Source organism: Camelina sativa, chromosome 13, assembly GCF_000633955.1.
Source record: "Camelina sativa cultivar DH55 chromosome 13, Cs, whole genome shotgun sequence".
Taxonomy (NCBI): domain Eukaryota; kingdom Viridiplantae; phylum Streptophyta; class Magnoliopsida; order Brassicales; family Brassicaceae; genus Camelina; species Camelina sativa.
The window spans coordinates 5,855,652-5,871,836 of NC_025697.1; the positions used below are offsets into that span (position 1 = coordinate 5,855,652).

General features: G+C 34.8%; 3 protein-coding genes across 5 annotated transcripts; all 3 read left to right on the forward strand.

Moving 5' to 3' along the window:
- LOC104735385 (protein ZINC INDUCED FACILITATOR 1) lies at positions 75 to 4,280 on the forward strand. 2 transcript variants are annotated; one of them, XM_010455167.2, is made up of 18 exons: positions 75 to 198; positions 292 to 497; positions 715 to 755; positions 873 to 933; positions 1,039 to 1,141; positions 1,223 to 1,325; positions 1,417 to 1,470; positions 1,549 to 1,611; positions 1,788 to 1,837; positions 1,928 to 2,003; positions 2,120 to 2,329; positions 2,847 to 2,934; positions 3,112 to 3,197; positions 3,295 to 3,402; positions 3,541 to 3,585; positions 3,680 to 3,768; positions 3,853 to 3,896; positions 3,982 to 4,280. In XM_010455167.2, exons 2-18 carry the CDS (start codon positions 350 to 352, stop codon positions 4,074 to 4,076), a joined length of 1,464 nt encoding a protein of 487 aa, XP_010453469.1. In that variant the 5' UTR covers positions 75 to 198; positions 292 to 349; the 3' UTR covers positions 4,077 to 4,280. The 2 variants fall into 2 exon arrangements, with proteins under 2 accessions (XP_010453469.1, XP_010453470.1); XM_010455168.2 differs by having other exon boundaries at positions 75 to 191; positions 3,982 to 4,186.
- Positions 5,841 to 9,263, forward strand: LOC104735387 (protein ZINC INDUCED FACILITATOR-LIKE 1-like). 2 transcript variants are annotated; one of them, XM_010455170.2, is made up of 17 exons: positions 5,841 to 6,126; positions 6,249 to 6,289; positions 6,442 to 6,502; positions 6,604 to 6,706; positions 6,807 to 6,909; positions 6,991 to 7,044; positions 7,128 to 7,190; positions 7,288 to 7,337; positions 7,410 to 7,485; positions 7,569 to 7,748; positions 7,836 to 7,923; positions 8,000 to 8,085; positions 8,178 to 8,285; positions 8,372 to 8,416; positions 8,515 to 8,603; positions 8,702 to 8,745; positions 8,874 to 9,263. In XM_010455170.2, the coding sequence occupies exons 1-17, from the start codon at positions 5,982 to 5,984 to the stop codon at positions 8,963 to 8,965; spliced, it is 1,428 nt and encodes a 475-aa protein (XP_010453472.1). In that variant the 5' UTR covers positions 5,841 to 5,981; the 3' UTR covers positions 8,966 to 9,263. The 2 variants fall into 2 exon arrangements, with proteins under 2 accessions (XP_010453472.1, XP_010453473.1); XM_010455171.2 differs by lacking the exon at positions 6,249 to 6,289 and having other exon boundaries at positions 6,034 to 6,126.
- On the forward strand, positions 11,795 to 15,367 carry LOC104735386 (protein ZINC INDUCED FACILITATOR-LIKE 1-like). Its single transcript, XM_010455169.2, has 17 exons — positions 11,795 to 12,173; positions 12,283 to 12,323; positions 12,469 to 12,529; positions 12,714 to 12,816; positions 12,926 to 13,028; positions 13,100 to 13,153; positions 13,236 to 13,298; positions 13,398 to 13,447; positions 13,526 to 13,601; positions 13,694 to 13,873; positions 13,963 to 14,050; positions 14,132 to 14,217; positions 14,309 to 14,416; positions 14,512 to 14,556; positions 14,659 to 14,747; positions 14,882 to 14,925; positions 15,060 to 15,367. The coding sequence occupies exons 1-17, from the start codon at positions 12,026 to 12,028 to the stop codon at positions 15,149 to 15,151; spliced, it is 1,431 nt and encodes a 476-aa protein (XP_010453471.1). The 5' UTR covers positions 11,795 to 12,025; the 3' UTR covers positions 15,152 to 15,367.

Genomic DNA, 16,185 nt, shown 5'->3' on the forward strand with positions numbered 1-16,185 from the left:
TTTTTTTTTTTTTTTTTTTTTGGCCTTTACCTCCTCCACTCCAATATATATATAAATATAAACATCGCTTTGTAAGAGAGACGTACACTGTATAATACTAGTATACATGACTCTTGGTCTCTTTTAACTCGCACACGTCCTGCTCCAGCAATTGCAATTGATAGAGAGGACGAGACGGTTCTGTGTGTGTGGTGTGTGGTACTCAATTGTTTCTTCCTTCCCTATTTTGATTTATATGTTCCGTTACGATTTTTATTAACTGATTCTGATAACCCTTTTTTTTTTTTCTAGGCTCTGAATTATTCGGACGTGATTGATTGATTCGAAGTTGAATCGGAAAAAGGGGGAAATGGCGGAGGAGTACAAGGAGGCGTTGTTGGAGAAGCACAAGTATCACGAGGGATGCCCCGGGTGTAAGGTGGAGCAGATGAAACAGCTCCGCCGAGGTTATCCATACCTGGAGCTTTCTTTCGTTTGGATCATCGTCCTCTCCACTTGTAACCACCTTTTCTCTAATTCTCAGTAAATATTTATTTATTTTAAATGGTATTTTGAACAAGTTTAGAGAGGTTTACCGTTAGTTTACAGACTATGATTTTGCTGCTTAATGTTTTGATTGAATCAAAAAAAATTGGCTAATTATTTATTGTGAGAAACATTTTCTTGTGTTGAAAGTAATGATTCGTTATTATGCCTTGTCTCATTTGTTTGCAGCTCTGCCTATTTCTTCACTCTATCCTTTCCTCTATTATATGGTGAGTATTTGATTACAGAGTTTTAAGATGAGGCTATCATCATCATATATCATTGATTCCCGTTCATTACTACATGCTCTTAATTTAGTGTTATGTCTCCTTAATTTGTTTTCACAGATTGATGATTTTGGTGTTGCAAAGACTGAGAAAGATATCGGGTTTTATGCTGGATTTGTCGGTGAGAGAAGACACTTTTTTTTTTTTTTATTATTGTTCTGCACACAGAATCTCCATATATATCTCTCTACCAGTTTGTTCTAATTGATATCTTACTGCTTGGAAGGGTGCTCATTTATGTTTGGAAGAGCTTTGACGTCAGTGTTTTGGGGCATTGTGGCTGATCGTTATGGAAGAAAACCGATTATACTCTTGGGAACTATCTCAATGTATGTCTTCTTGAAAACATAGTTTTGATTAATGCTCCCCCTGTTGGTCTTTAGATGACTGATTAGGCTGTTTGTTTGCAGTGCCATTTTCAACGCTCTTTTTGGCTTGAGTGTAAACTTTTGGATGGCTATTGGCACTAGGTTTCTTCTTGGCAGTTTCAACTGTTTGCTTGGAACCATGAAGGTGACCTCTTTGTTCCCACTATTATTGTTCTGTGCACCAGATTGTCAATTGCATTTTTTTGATATCCAATTGTCAATGTGAATATTTTCAGGCATATGCGTCGGAGATATTTCGTGATGAATATCAAGCCACAGCAATGTCAGCTGTAAGCTTCTCTCGGTTACTTGTTTTTATATGTTTTTAACTGTTGGTGTCATGACGTTTGTAACTTAACTTGTTTCAGGTTAGTACTGCTTGGGGCATTGGACTGATCATTGGCCCTGCTCTAGGAGGGTTTTTGGCACAGGTTAAGTGATCACGTCCAAGTTTTTTTAATTTTTCCGTAGCTTTCCAAACCTTTCCATTTGTTATGTTCTGAATGCTTGAAGCTTATCTTGTGTCCATCTCTTTCGCCTACGTATTGATTCATATTTAGTCTTTCTAGCATTCTAATTATTGTTTTCCAATCTTCTCCAAAATCAGCCGGCAGACAAATATCCCAATGTGTTCTCCCAAGAATCCATTTTTGGCAGGTGTACCTTCTTTCTTACTCCTCTGTTAAGAGTTAAGTAGAATTGATATAATGGAATCTCATGAAATTAATATGCGAATTGCAATTGCAGATTCCGGTATGCGTTGCCTTGCTTTACAATATCAGCTTTTGCATTGCTTGTGACAGTATTGTGCTGCTTCATTCCGGTACTCTATTTTCTTCAAAATCCTACTTAGAACCTTGTATTTATTGGTGACTCTTCTTTATTAATATAGTTCGCACAGAGTTCACCTACTATAACCTCCTTCTCTTTCTCTGGTAGGAAACATTGCACAATCATAAGCAGGACAGCACATCACATGATGAATCCTACGAAATACTTGAAGCTGGATCTCATGAATCCACTGCTTCTACCGGGAAGGCAGGAAAAAACGATAGAAAAGCTTCTCAGTCTCTTTTGAAGAATTGGCCTCTAATGTCATCTATCTTTGTGTATTGTGTTCTGTGTCTGCATGATACTGCATACTCTGAGGTAAGTAGTTGAGCTAGAGTTGTCATCTGGCTCAGTCAAGAATTAGTTTTCTACTGCTGAACATTCAAATTCTGTCATTTACTTTCTTGATGATATTGAAGATCTAGATTTTGGTGTTAGACGCTATACATGTGTTTATCTGGAAGAATAAAAGTGAAGTGGACTACCTGTTTTTATTTTGTTTTTCTCTAGTGCGGTCTGTTGTATCTAGCCTTTGCTTAGCAAACTGTAGCTGTTTGGCAATTATGGTCCCAGCTGAGAGCAGTGGATTGAGTAGGGACTGATCAGAATGTGGGGTGCATCTTAGAATTTTCTAGGTTTAAGCTGGGTCCTTATCCCTTGGTTCTAGATTTTGTACGTTGATTCCATTGAAGAATCAGACAAGTATCTTACCAGATTAAAATTGATGGAACAGTATTAAGACTCCATGTTTGTGAGATCAGAGCCTTTGCCACTTCACTGGACTGTTCTCATTATCTGAACAAAGAAACTCATTACTTGTAATCTGACTATGCAGATATTTGCACTATGGGCTAACAGTCCAAGGAAATATGGAGGTCTTAGCTACTCAACCAATGATGTCGGTACAGTTCTTGCTATCTCAGGTATGCATAACATCCTTGCTCTTGATGTCTTATGTTTTAGTGATACAGAACCTGTGAAAAAGATCATTAAAGTCTGGTTATATATAAATCAGCATGAGAGTTAAGCAATCATATATAAGCAGAATTCTTACTAATGAAAGTGAGACTAATTATTACTCCTCAAAATTTCGGCTTTAGGTCTCGGCCTATTCTTTTTTCAGGTTTTTGTTTATCCTTTCGCTGAGAAACTGCTAGGACCAGTACTGGTCACCCGATTTGCTGGGGTCAGTTGATATTCCCTTTATTGTTTCTCTGCATATTATAGTGAACTTGAATACAACAAGATAGAGATCGTTGTTCTGACAAGTTCTTTCGTTTCAGGCACTGATGATACCAATACAAATGAGTTATCCATTTATAGCAGATATGTCAGGTCTCAGTCTAAGCCTGATGTTAAATTGTGCATCAATCCTACTTAATGTGCTAAGTGTAAGTTCAAAAGCAAATTCTAGTTCTGTTTTTTTCTTTCTTTCTTTGTGTGTGTATTTAGGCTAAATATACAGAAAATGTTAATATACTTCTCGTATATATCTACAGCTGAAATGATTTGTCTTTGTATATAAATAGGTGTCTGCGATAACCGGGTTGTTGATCCTGCAAAATAGAGCTGTGGTAAACAGATGTTCTTTCATCTTTTGTAAACTGTGGACAAATTTTAGTTGCGCTCTTCTAACTTTATGTTTGTATGAACCAACAAAAACAACAGGATCAGAGCCAAAGAGGGGCGGCTAATGGAATTGCTATGACTGCGATGTCTCTTTTTAAGACCGTTGGACCAGCTGGTGCTGGCATCTTGTAAGTGACACTTTTGGAATTTAACGAGCAAGTGTATTCAAAGAAGCAGTAATGACTAAACTCACAAATCTCTATTGCTGGCAGGTTTTCTTGGAGCGAGAGGCGACTAAACACCGCATTTCTACCAGGTATCTCATTACTTCCCCATTTAGCCTCTCTTTAGGATGTTCATAATACTTATGCTTAACACTAATAGTTTGAGAACGTATGCAGGATCGCATATGGTGTTCTTTGTCCTGAATGTGATAGTTGTGGTCGGTGTAGCACTCACCTTCAAGCCATTTCTAACAACAACGGCTCGGAGATGAAAATTCATTTTGAATTGGTAAAGATAGGGAATGTATTGGACTCGTTGATTCTTTTAAATTCAGATTCGAAAGAAACCATAATAAAATTTCACTAACCTTAGGATTTATCAGCTTCTTTTTTCTTTTTTTTTGGTCCTTTTGTTTTGCTTTGTCTTCTGATATTTCTACCAAGATACATACAACAAAAACATCACCGCTTTCAGATTCATGTATGTCATCCTGAAGTGATATATTAATCGGTTAACAAACCAATGTGTCCAAAAAGTATTTACATAGACGGCTGTAAGGAAACTAGAAGGTGAGACGGAGCCGTTAATTTACTTATTTTAATACAAACGCACGTCGCAAGCTGAATAAAGTATTACTTGATATTTATCCCAGTAAAAACAATTTTTTTTGGTTAATTTTACAGAAAAAAGTATCTCAAACTTGTAGTGCCGACCTCTCTTCTTAGCGTATCAGCAATGGGACCCTTACTTTGCAAAAACAATCTTTCTCTGGTCCGCTTTGGCTATGATTATAATAGTGTACGGGCTTCGCAGCCTCTCCTAGTCAAACTTACTGTTTCGGCGCTGCCGGGTGGTCAAAATAGTTCAACCTTTATGTTTTTCTTAGGCATGATTAATTTCCATATTTTTTTTTTTAAGACAAGATTTATTTTTTTAAGATTTTGGAGATGTTCTTTATATAATTTGACAATATTGTTTTGATGATTTAAATTACTAAATAACTCATTAATACTATTGGATTGAGATGATTTTTAGCACCAAATTGTTTACTTTTTTCTAGTAAAAACTAAAAACAATTGAATAGTTGAATACTGTAGTAAATTAACAACTCAACAACGTGGTCATGATAATAAAACTTTATATTAAGAAAAGAAAAAAGTATAACTTTAACAAGGTAAAGTACATAAATTAAAATTATTGAAAATTTTTAATGGCCCACCACAAAAAAGACCACCGAAATTAAACATGGGCGTCGAACTAAACTCTTCAAAAGTCAGATGCACTTACTACTCCAACCATTAATGTCAGCTAATTTCTAGTACTATGCGAAAGACATATCCCATGGACGTTGTTGTTTTTTGTGCACACCATTGTATACCTTCCCCAGAACTGTGCACGAGGCTTTACTACAAACTACCAACGAAAAAGTTGAAAACAAGTTTGGGAATCTTGTCCTATTATTATGTCACCCATTACATCATAATATTGGACACATTCAAAATTTACAACAATCATATCATATAAATATACAGTAGTGGTCAGTGCCGGTTTAACTAAGAGGGCAGACAATACGATCGCCCCAGATACATAGATTAAAGGGACATATACGTAGAAGAAAAGGGACACCAAAAAAAATTTGTAAGTTAAAGTGACACAAAAAATTATATAAATCAAGCTTTTGAGATGAATTGTGCAGATTTAGTCGGGATAATGCAGACGCCTGATGATTGACCCGTTTTTTCGAATCTGCTAGATGATTTTTCTTTGCTCGTATTATCTTTCTCTTCTTTCACCCTTATTAAAAACAGATTATCTTGCTCGTTGTTCCAGATCTTTAATTTCTGAAATTTATTTTGTAAACTCTTTTGACAATCAATTTTAAAGTTCTTTTTTAATTTAATTTAATGTTAGGTCTAAAAAAATGAAAATATTTATGATTGAGAGATGACATGTCATAGCGATTGGTAAAGGCAAAGGACAAAGTTGTTTTCTCCTTCTCTCTCTCTTTCTTTTTTCTGTTATATAATTAATTTGTTTCCCGTCATATGTGTAAGAAGAGAGAGTAGTACGTGAAAAAAAACATATTTGCATCCAGACCATATCGCCATCTTCCTCCTCATTAAAAAAAAAAACACATCTCCCCAAATTATTAGGATTAGGATTGATTGGTGTGAGAATGGCGGAAGAGTATACGGAGTGTTTGCTAGGGAATAAGTACCATGAAGGTTGTCCTGGATGCAAGGTTGACCAGATGAAGAGGCTCCGCCGTGGCTTTCCTTTCTGGGAACTTTTCTCCGTTTGGATCATCGTCCTCTGCACTGGTAACCTAAAACCTCTCTCTCTCTCTCTCTCTCTCTCTGCTCTTCTTATATTTCATTCGAGAGAAGATGATGATGATGTTTTCTTATCTCAACTATAATGATTTTTTTATGCATCGTTTCAGCTCTACCAATATCTTCTCTATTCCCTTTCCTTTACTTTCTGGTGAGTGAGTAGTGACCACATAATGCTTTAAAGTAGAGATTACTTTACTACTCACCCGAATATATGTTTGTTTTTGTTACGTAGTGTTTTGGGTTTTAGTGATTATTAAAAACGTGTGACATTAGAATCTAGTTGTGATATATTTGGTGTAGATCGATGATTTTGGCATAGCAAAGAAGGAAGAAGACATTGGTTTCTACGCTGGATTTGTTGGTGCGTTTGTACTTACCTTCTCTTGGACCATTTCAGCCTATAATATAATTTAATCTGTTTCAAACTCACATTGTGTGTGTGTGTGTGTTACCTTTTTGGAGGTTGCTCGTTTATGCTGGGACGAGCGTTGACATCTGTGATCTGGGGACTTGTTGCTGATCGTTATGGTAGAAAACCTGTAATCCTTATTGGAACCGCTTCAGTGTTAGTAATTTTTTTGCATTTCTTTCTTCAATCTCTCATAAGAAGCCTTTCGTTATATTTCTCAAAAAAAAAAAGACTAATGCTTTGGATTCTGTTACAGGGTCGTTTTCAATACTCTGTTTGGTCTAAGTTTGAATTTCTGGATGGCCATTATTACAAGGTTTTGCCTCGGTAGTTTCAACGGTTTACTTGGTCCTATCAAGGTCTCTTCTCCTCTCCTCTTCTTAAACATTATTCATACTTGTTCCATTGAATATTCTTGAATCTCATTTTGATGAATACAGGCATACGCAATGGAAATATTCCGTGATGAGTATCAAGGTTTAGCACTCTCTGCAGTAAGCTCCTTGTTCTAAAGTTTACCTCTTTTGTTTTTTCAATTTCAAATAGAGCAATTTAGAATCTTAACATATCTCTGTAGGTTAGTACAGCATGGGGAATTGGACTCATCATTGGCCCTGCTATAGGAGGTTTTCTTGCTCAGGTCTTCTTCATTTAACATAATCATTTCAATCTTGGTTTTTTCTCCACTCTAGCTTTCTTACCCTTCTTGATTCTTGTTTAATCTCCCTATCTTGTAGCCTGCAAAGCAATATCCAAGTTTATTCTCACAGGATTCGATTTTTGGCAAGTAAGTGTTATTTTCTTATCTTATCTCCTCTTCACTTTCATTCAACTCATTGGTCTATATATTATAATGCAGGTTCCCCTACTTTTTGCCATGCTTTGCAATATCCATTTTTGCGTTCTTGGTGACCATAATTTCGTTATGGATTCCGGTATGCTCTTTACTTTTTCCTGCTTCATGAAGTCCTTAGTTACTGTGTTCATTTAGCTTAAGCCTAGAGATGGTTGCTTCCAGGAAACATTGCACAATCACAAGTTTGATGATGTTCAGTCTTTTGATGCTGTCAAAGATGATACTGAATCTAATAAAGTGGCAGAGAAAAATGAAAAAAGTTCTCTCTTGAACAACTGGCCACTAGTTTCATCTATTATCGTCTACTGCATTTTTTCACTTCATGATATGGCTTACTCAGAGGTGAGACTCTTCTTCTTCTTCCACATGCATCTTTTGTTTATTTTGGCCCATGACTGGAAATAATCTTCAGCTTTCTTTTTTCGACAGATCTTTTCATTGTGGGCAAACAGCCCAAGGAAATATGGAGGTTTGGGATACACCACTGCAGATGTTGGTTCTGTTCTTGCAATCTCAGGTGTGTCCATACGTCTCAATGCTAACATTTTTCAATAGAAATGTAATGTTCTGACCTAGACACTACTTCTTTCTAGGATTTGGTCTCCTTATCTTTCAGCTTTCCCTCTACTCATACGCGGAGAGAAATTTAGGGCCGATAATAGTTACACGTATATCAGGGGTAACCACTATACTCATGTTGTTCTTACTGTTAAACCTTATGTTCTTGAGGATGAACGTTCTAATCTTGTGCTTGTTTTGAATACTCTACAGAGTCTGGCTTTAGTTGTGTTATCAACGTATCCACTAATAGCAAAGTTATCTGGTGTCGCCCTTACCCTGACAGTAAATTCTGCATCCGTAGCAAAGAACGTTTTAAGCGTAAGTCTCTGCTAACAAGTAGAAGAATGTGTTAATTTTGGAATTTGGTCTATATCCTCAACAGTTTTGTGTGTTTATGTGTGTAGACTTCTGCCATAACTGGATTGTTCATCCTTCAAAACAAGGCTGTCGTAAGTATTTTTTACAGGATAGATTCATTATACTATTTAGTTAGGTAAGAAACCAGCAATGATTAGAACCTCATTACAAAAATTATTTACAATAATAGAGACAAGACCAAAGAGGAGCAGCTAATGGGATTGCCATGACAGCGATGTCTTTTTTTAAAGCAATAGGTCCAGCTGCAGCAGGAATCATGTGTGTGCAACATCTTCTATCTCATTTTTTACCTAATTATGTTTGTTTATTCGCAATTCCCTTATTTTCGTTTCGCTTACAACTTTGTTTATGGGCAGTTTTTCGTGGAGCGAGAAACGTCAGAATGCTTATTTTCTCCCTGGTAATGTCTCAATCTTCATGTTCATATAATCCACATTATGTATCAACTAGCTATATAAGTTGAGAATGTAAACACTTAAACCAAGTGAGACTATATATATTAAAGATGGTGATCATAATGTGGTGCAGGCACCCAAATGGTATTCATTATACTGAATGTGGTATTGGCACTCGGAGTTCTTATGACGTTCAAACCGTTTCTAGCTGAAACACAACATTAAGAAGAAGCAAATAAGATTTCGACGGTATATTCAAATTACATGGGTTTGTATATTGAATTGTAGATTTGTATTTGTCTGATTCCAAAGTTAGATCAGAGATGTGTGTTTAATACTAATATATGGCACGGGGAGAGTTTAGAAGAAAAAAAAAACTTGTTAGGATCTTGTCATCATCCCCTATATATATATATATATATATATATATATTATTGGACAAGTTGTTCACAAAATTTTGAATCTCATGTGTCAGAAGTCAGAACAATTGTAATAAGTTATTTGAAATACCTCTTTTGTAGCATATATGTATATATATATATGTCATTGTTTCAATATATACGCGATCAGAATTTGTTCCCGGGTTAAGTTTCTAGATACTGAAAGATAACATTCGTGAATGATCCGGAATATAAAATTGCAATTGCTTTTCGTAAGTGATGATCCAACCACTAGAGACCAAAACAATAATTGATGATTGTAACTATTTGACCTTTCATTTTTTTTTTTAAATCAAAGATCTAAAGAAATATGTTTTTTTTAGGACAACAAAATTTTATGACAAATGAAATTAAATCTGGTAAATTATGCAACAGAATCTCCATGAAACAACAAAAAAATCGCAACCGTCTACATATCTCTTATTAGTGAAAACCGTAGACGTGTCGCTTCTTTAAGTTGTTGTAGCCTACATACACGTTGTCGTCAATACACACAAGATAGATAACCATCTCCATCTCCTTCCTTCTTCCTAAACAATCTTCACGTGTGTTTTTATAACAACAGAGACGAAGTAATTAAATGGAACAAAGCAAAACAAACGCAGACTTGTTGAGAGAGTGCCGCACACGCTGAAGGAGAAGAATTGAACAATGAACACAGAAGCGGGAGCCTACCTCTATGCATCGACTAACCTATATCTAAACAAGGTTACCCCTCAAGAATAAGTAGGCACCGGTTTTTGGTACCGGCATGCAAAGGTTCGAATCCTTTCACTCGAGATTATGAAAGGTTACCCCTCAAGAATAAGCGGGAGCCTACGTCTATGCATCGAGCAACTCAAGGAAATTTGTTTCTTATGCAATAGATTTTTGTAATCTTTATGCAATAGATTTGAAACCCTCATCTAAACCAACAATATATCTATTATTAATAAATAAACCGGACAAACAGAGAAATCAGCCAATAGCTAAAACAGACAACATCTTTCGTATAGATAGAGAAACACCTCACTGAAAAAGGGAATCAACAAACATTTACATGATATGAAGTAGTTTGATATGTACGTCTACGCATCAGCCACATATAAATAATATCTCAATCCGCCATTTCATCGTTAAGCTCGAACTTTATTGAAATCTTTTCTATCTATACTAGGACTCAGACCCCCGCGATGTCGCGGGGAAGTATTTTTAAAAAGTTAATAAATTTGAAATTTGAAATTATACATTATGAAATCATTTGAATCTAATAGAATAGTTTGAATATAGAAACATTAAACAGAAATTGTTACTAAAAGCACAACCATCAAAATTAAAACTTATAAACAAAAAATATTATGTAGAATAGACGTAAAGTTGCAAAAAAAACATTTTCTAAAGTATTATAAATATATATGATATTTTATGAAGATTATGGTAAATAGCTACAATTAAAAAAAATCATAATGACAAAGTGATCATAACTGAGAATATTGAACTAATGGTTGTAATGAGTAAATGTAATTTTTATCAAATAATTATAATTAAAAATGTATTTAATAAGAGTGAAACTATATCAAAGAAATATTGAAATTAAAATACAAAACTTTCAAAAACATGGTAAAATAAAATTTAAATATTAAAATAGTTTTTAACGATAAGTTAAGATAATTAGACGCAACTGTAAATTTTATAGTAAGTTTTATTAAATTTCTATATTGCTATAATCATTTCTAAATTTTTCGTTAGATTATAGTATAACATTTAATATTAGATATTAAATGTTATATTATAGAAAGTCGCAACGAACTATGATTTGTTAATTATTGATGAAGATACAATAATATAGAAAGTTCAAAAGACATGACTATTTAAATAGACACACCTATTAGAAAGAAAAAAATTGTGATGATAAAATATGAATAAAATATAGTGCAAAAAGACACAATTCTACAATGAACAGATACAACTGTTTGAGTTAAAAAAACAAATAATTTTTTTTTCACAAAAAAATACTAAAAAAAATTGCAAGTGTTGTTTTCATTTATTCAAATTGTTATTATTACTTTTAAATATTAAATATTAAAATATTGTTTTAATGAAAAGTTACGATAAATAGACGCAACTATAAATTCTATAGTAAGTTGTATTAATTTTCTTTATTGCTATAATCATTTCTAAAATTTTAGTTAGATTATAGAATGACATTGAACATTCGATATTAATATTCAATTATTTAGATTCAACATAAAATGAAAAATTTGTTTCAACGAACTTGTTGGTTACGGATGAAAAGACAAATATAAAGAGAGTTTAGAAGACATCACTATTTAAATAGACACACGTCAATGACGTCATACACCTATTAGGATGAAAGTTGTGATGAAAAAATATAAATAAAATATAATGAAAAGATACAAAACTGTTATTAAAGAGATAAAAAAGTAGAATATGTTGTAAGAAGACAAAATTGTAAATAGTGCAAAGAGTAGTGTGAGGACTGACGACCCACATGGCAGAATTTTCTTTTTGAAAAAATGTTAAGGAAAAAAACAATAAATGCGAATGTGACTTGTGAGAGACTAAGAGGTGACATGTATGTACTATGTACGACCTCGATCGTTAAAACCATTACAAATTGGTAGGATAGATAGATATTCCAAATTGGTAGGATAGAAAAATTGAAATAAGAGGTGTGTGAAAATGCGAACGTGATTAATATATAAAGAGATTAATTTAGAGAGGAGACGTGTTCCAAATCGCCATCTTCTTCCCTCTCATTTTAAACCACATCGCCATCTTCTTCCCTCTCATTTTTAAGCCACATCTTCCATTCCAAGTTGTTAGCTAGAGAGGTGTGTGAAAAATGGCGGAACAAGAGTATACGGAGTGTTTGCTAGGGTTCAAGTACCATGAGGGTTGTCCTGGATGCGAGGTTGATCAGATGAAGAGGCTTCGCCGTGGCTATCCTTTCTGGGAGCTTTTCTCCGTTTGGATCATCGTCCTCTGCAGTAGTAATACAAATCTCTCTCTCTCCTTATTTCATTCTTGAGAAGATGATCATGTTTTCTTATCTCTATATATAATCTCAATTAACGATTTTGCATTTTTGTAACGTTTCAGCTCTACCAATTTCTTCTCTTTTCCCTTTCGTTTACTTTATGGTGAGTGATGAGTAGTGTGAGTTACCATGCCACACGCACAATGCTTTAATTTAAAAGTACTCTACTTTACTCACCGGATATATATTAGTTTTTGTTACGTTGTGGTTTGGATATTTTGGTAAAACGTGTGATATACTTGGTGTAGATTGATGACTTTGACATAGCAAAGAAGGAAGAAGACATTGGTTTCTACGCTGGATTTGTTGGTGCGTTTGTACTTACCTTCTCTTGGACCATTTCAGCTTATGTTATAATTGTCAAAGTACTAGTGGATCATAAACTTGCATCAATATATAAAGTGGGCTTTAAATTTATATTGACATAAACCTAGCCCTCATCTCAATTATAATCTGTTTCAAACTCACATTGTGTGTGTGTTGCCTTTTGGAGGTTGCTCTTTCATGGTGGGGAGAGCGTTGACATCTGTGATATGGGGACTTGTTGCTGATCGTTATGGTAGAAAACCTGTAATCCTTATTGGAACCGCTTCAGTGTTAGTAAATTTTTTGCATTTCTTTCTTCAAGCTCTCTCTCTCTCTCACTCATAAGAAGCCTTTTGTTATATTTCTCAAAAAAGACTAATGCTTTTGATTCTGTTACAGGGTCGTTTTCAATACTCTGTTTGGCCTAAGCTTAAATTTCTGGATGGCCGTTATCACTAGGTTTTGTCTCGGTAGTTTCAACGGTTTAGTCGGTCCTATCAAGGTCTCTTCTCCTCTCCTCCTCTTAACATTATTCAATACTTGTTCCACTGAATCTCATTTATATGAATCCAGGCATACGCAGTAGAAACGTTCCGTGATGAGTATCAAGGTTTAGCACTCTCTGCAGTAAGCTCCTTGTTCCAAAATTTACCTCTTTTGTTTTTTCAATTTCAATAGAGCAATTTAGAATCTGAACATATCTCTGTAGGTTAGTACAGCATGGGGAATTGGACTCATCATTGGCCCTGCTATAGGAGGTTTTCTTGCTCAGGTCTTCTTCTTTAACATTAAGTATTTCTACATTTCTTATTTTTTCTACTCTACCTTTCTTGCACTTCTTGATTCTTGTTTAATATCCTGAACTCTGTAGCCTGCAACGCAATATCCAAGTTTATTCTCACAGGACTCGATTTTTGGCAAGTAAGTGTTATTTTCTTATCTTATCTCCTCTCCACTATATATATATACAGTCTCATTGGTCTATAAATCATAATGCAGATTCCCCTACTTTTTGCCATGCTTTGTAATATCCTTTTTTGCGTTCTTGGTGACTATATTTTCGTTATGGATTCCGGTAAGTTCTTTACTTTTCCTGCTCCATGAAGTCTGTAGTTACTGTGTTTCATTAGCTTTAAGCCTATAGAGATGATTGTCTCCCCTCTCCAGGAAACATTGCACAATCACAAGTTTGATGATGATCAGTCTTTTGATGCTGTCAAAGATGATCCTGAATCTAATAAAGTGGCAGAGAAAAATGAAAAAAGTTCTCTCTTGAAAAACTGGCCGCTAATGTCATCTATCATCGTCTACTGCATCTTTTCACTTCATAATATGGCTTACTCAGAAGTGAGACTCTTCTTCTTCTTCTTCCATATTCATCTTTTGTTTTATTTTGGCTCATGTATGAGAAATCTTCAGCTTTCTTTCTTGGATAGATCTTTTCGTTGTGGGCAAACAGCCCGAGGAAATTTGGAGGTTTGGCATATACCACTGCAGATGTTGGTTCTGTTCTTGCAATCTCAGGTGTGTGTGTGTCCATACGTCTCAATGCTAACATTTTCAAAAGAAATGTAATGTTCTGACCTAGACACTACTTCTTTCTAGGCTTTGGTCTCCTTGTCTTTCAGCTTGCCCTCTACTCTTACGCGGAGAGGAATTTAGGCCCGATCATAGTTACACGTATATGTGGGGTAATCACTATGCTCATGTTGTTCTTACTGTTAAACCTTATGTTTTTAAGGATGCACGTTTTAATCTTGTGCTTGTTCTCAATACTCACAGATTCTGGCTTTGGTTGTCTTATCAACTTACCCACTAATAGCAAAGCTATCTGGTGTCGCCCTTACCGTGGCAGTAAATTCTGCATCCGTAGCAAAGAATGTTTTCAGCGTAAGTCATTGATTGCATTAAAGTAGAAGAATGTGTAATGTGGAATTTAGTTTATATTCTCAAAAGTTGTATGTGTTAAATGTTTATGTGTGTAGAGTTCTACTATAACTGGAACGTTCATCCTTCAAAACAGGGCTGTGGTAAGTTATCTCACAACATTGATTAATTTTACTATCTAGCTAGGTGAGAAATCAGCAATAATTAGAACCTCACTAATTCTTTTTATATATATACAATAATAGAGACAAGACCAAAGAGGAGCAGCTAATGGGATTGCCATGACAGCGATGTCTATTTGTAAAGCAATAGGTCCAGCAGCAGCAGGAATCATGTGCGCAACTTATTCTACCTCATTTTTTTCTTTTTTACATTATTCTGGTTTAAATTTTGTTATATGTATATAAAACAAACAAGCAATCGCAATTTTCTAATTTTCGTTTCGCTTACAAGTTTGTTTATCCGCAGTTTTTCTTGGAGCGAGAAACGTCAGGATGCTTCTTTTCTCCCTGGTAATGCGAAATCTTCATGTTCAGAATCCACATTATTAATCAACTAATGTGTAGCTACATAAGTTGAGAAGTTAAACACACTTAACCAAAGTAAGACTATACATATTAAAGATGGTGATCATAATGTGCTGCAGGCACCCAGATGGTATTCTTCATACTGAATGTGGTATTGGCACTCGGAGTTCTTATGACGTTCAAACCGTTTCTAGCTGAAACACAACATTAAGAAGCAAAACGAACAGTTTGATGGTATACAAATTACGTCGGATTGTATTTTGATTGTAGAGTATTGTATTTGTCTGATGCCAAAGTCATACCAGAGATCATGTGTGTTTTAAGTTTAATAATATGTCATCATCCTCTGTATGTTTGTTTATTGGACAAGTTGTTCACAAAATCTTGTCTCTGTGAGAACAGTTGCAATTAAGAAGGTATTTAAAAAATAAAATTGTTTTGTAAATTAGTACAACATATGTCGTTTTTTTTTTTGTTTCACAACATGCCATTTTTTCATTGTATCAGATCAAACTGTGCCCGGATTAAGATTCTAGAGGTTGGATTTGGACGTCCCAAATTCGTGGGTTCCGAAAGGGAAAAAGATTGTATTTTTTCGGACAAATCTCGTAACTAATACTATGTTACAGAAGAAATAATTCTTGTGGTAATATATTTAGGTGGGATTGAATATATATCTGTATCCGTATAAGTTGCGTTTTAGACTCTAGTATTATATTGGTCGTTATCTACATGAAATCTACTCGTTGTTTTCTCGTGACTAATATACAATCTTACATGAAATTTATGTAAGCACCTCTCCAAATTGTTCAAACTCCTCTGAACGTAGACGGAACTCAATCTCCATGAAACAACAAAAAATCGCAACCGTCTATCTCTAAGTCCAAACCGCAGACGTGTCGCTTCTTTTTTCTCGTTGTAGCTTACACGTCAATACACAAGATAACGCTCTCTCTCTTTCTCAAACAATCTCTTTCACGTGTGTTTTTTTTTTTTTTAATTTTTTTTTTCTTCAAACATGCAGACGAAGTGGAACAAAGCAAAACGCAGACTTGTTGTCGATGGCGAGAGTGTCCCTCACCTCACGCGCTTGCAAGGTGAGAGATGTATATGTGCACATGTCATATTCCTTTAGTGGAGTCATACTTTTGTACCATCAAACTAGTCATAGTCTTACATAATAATAAAACGTTAGTAAATGGTGTCAACAACCAAAATCAAAAAGGTTATAGGAAAAAAAAAAAA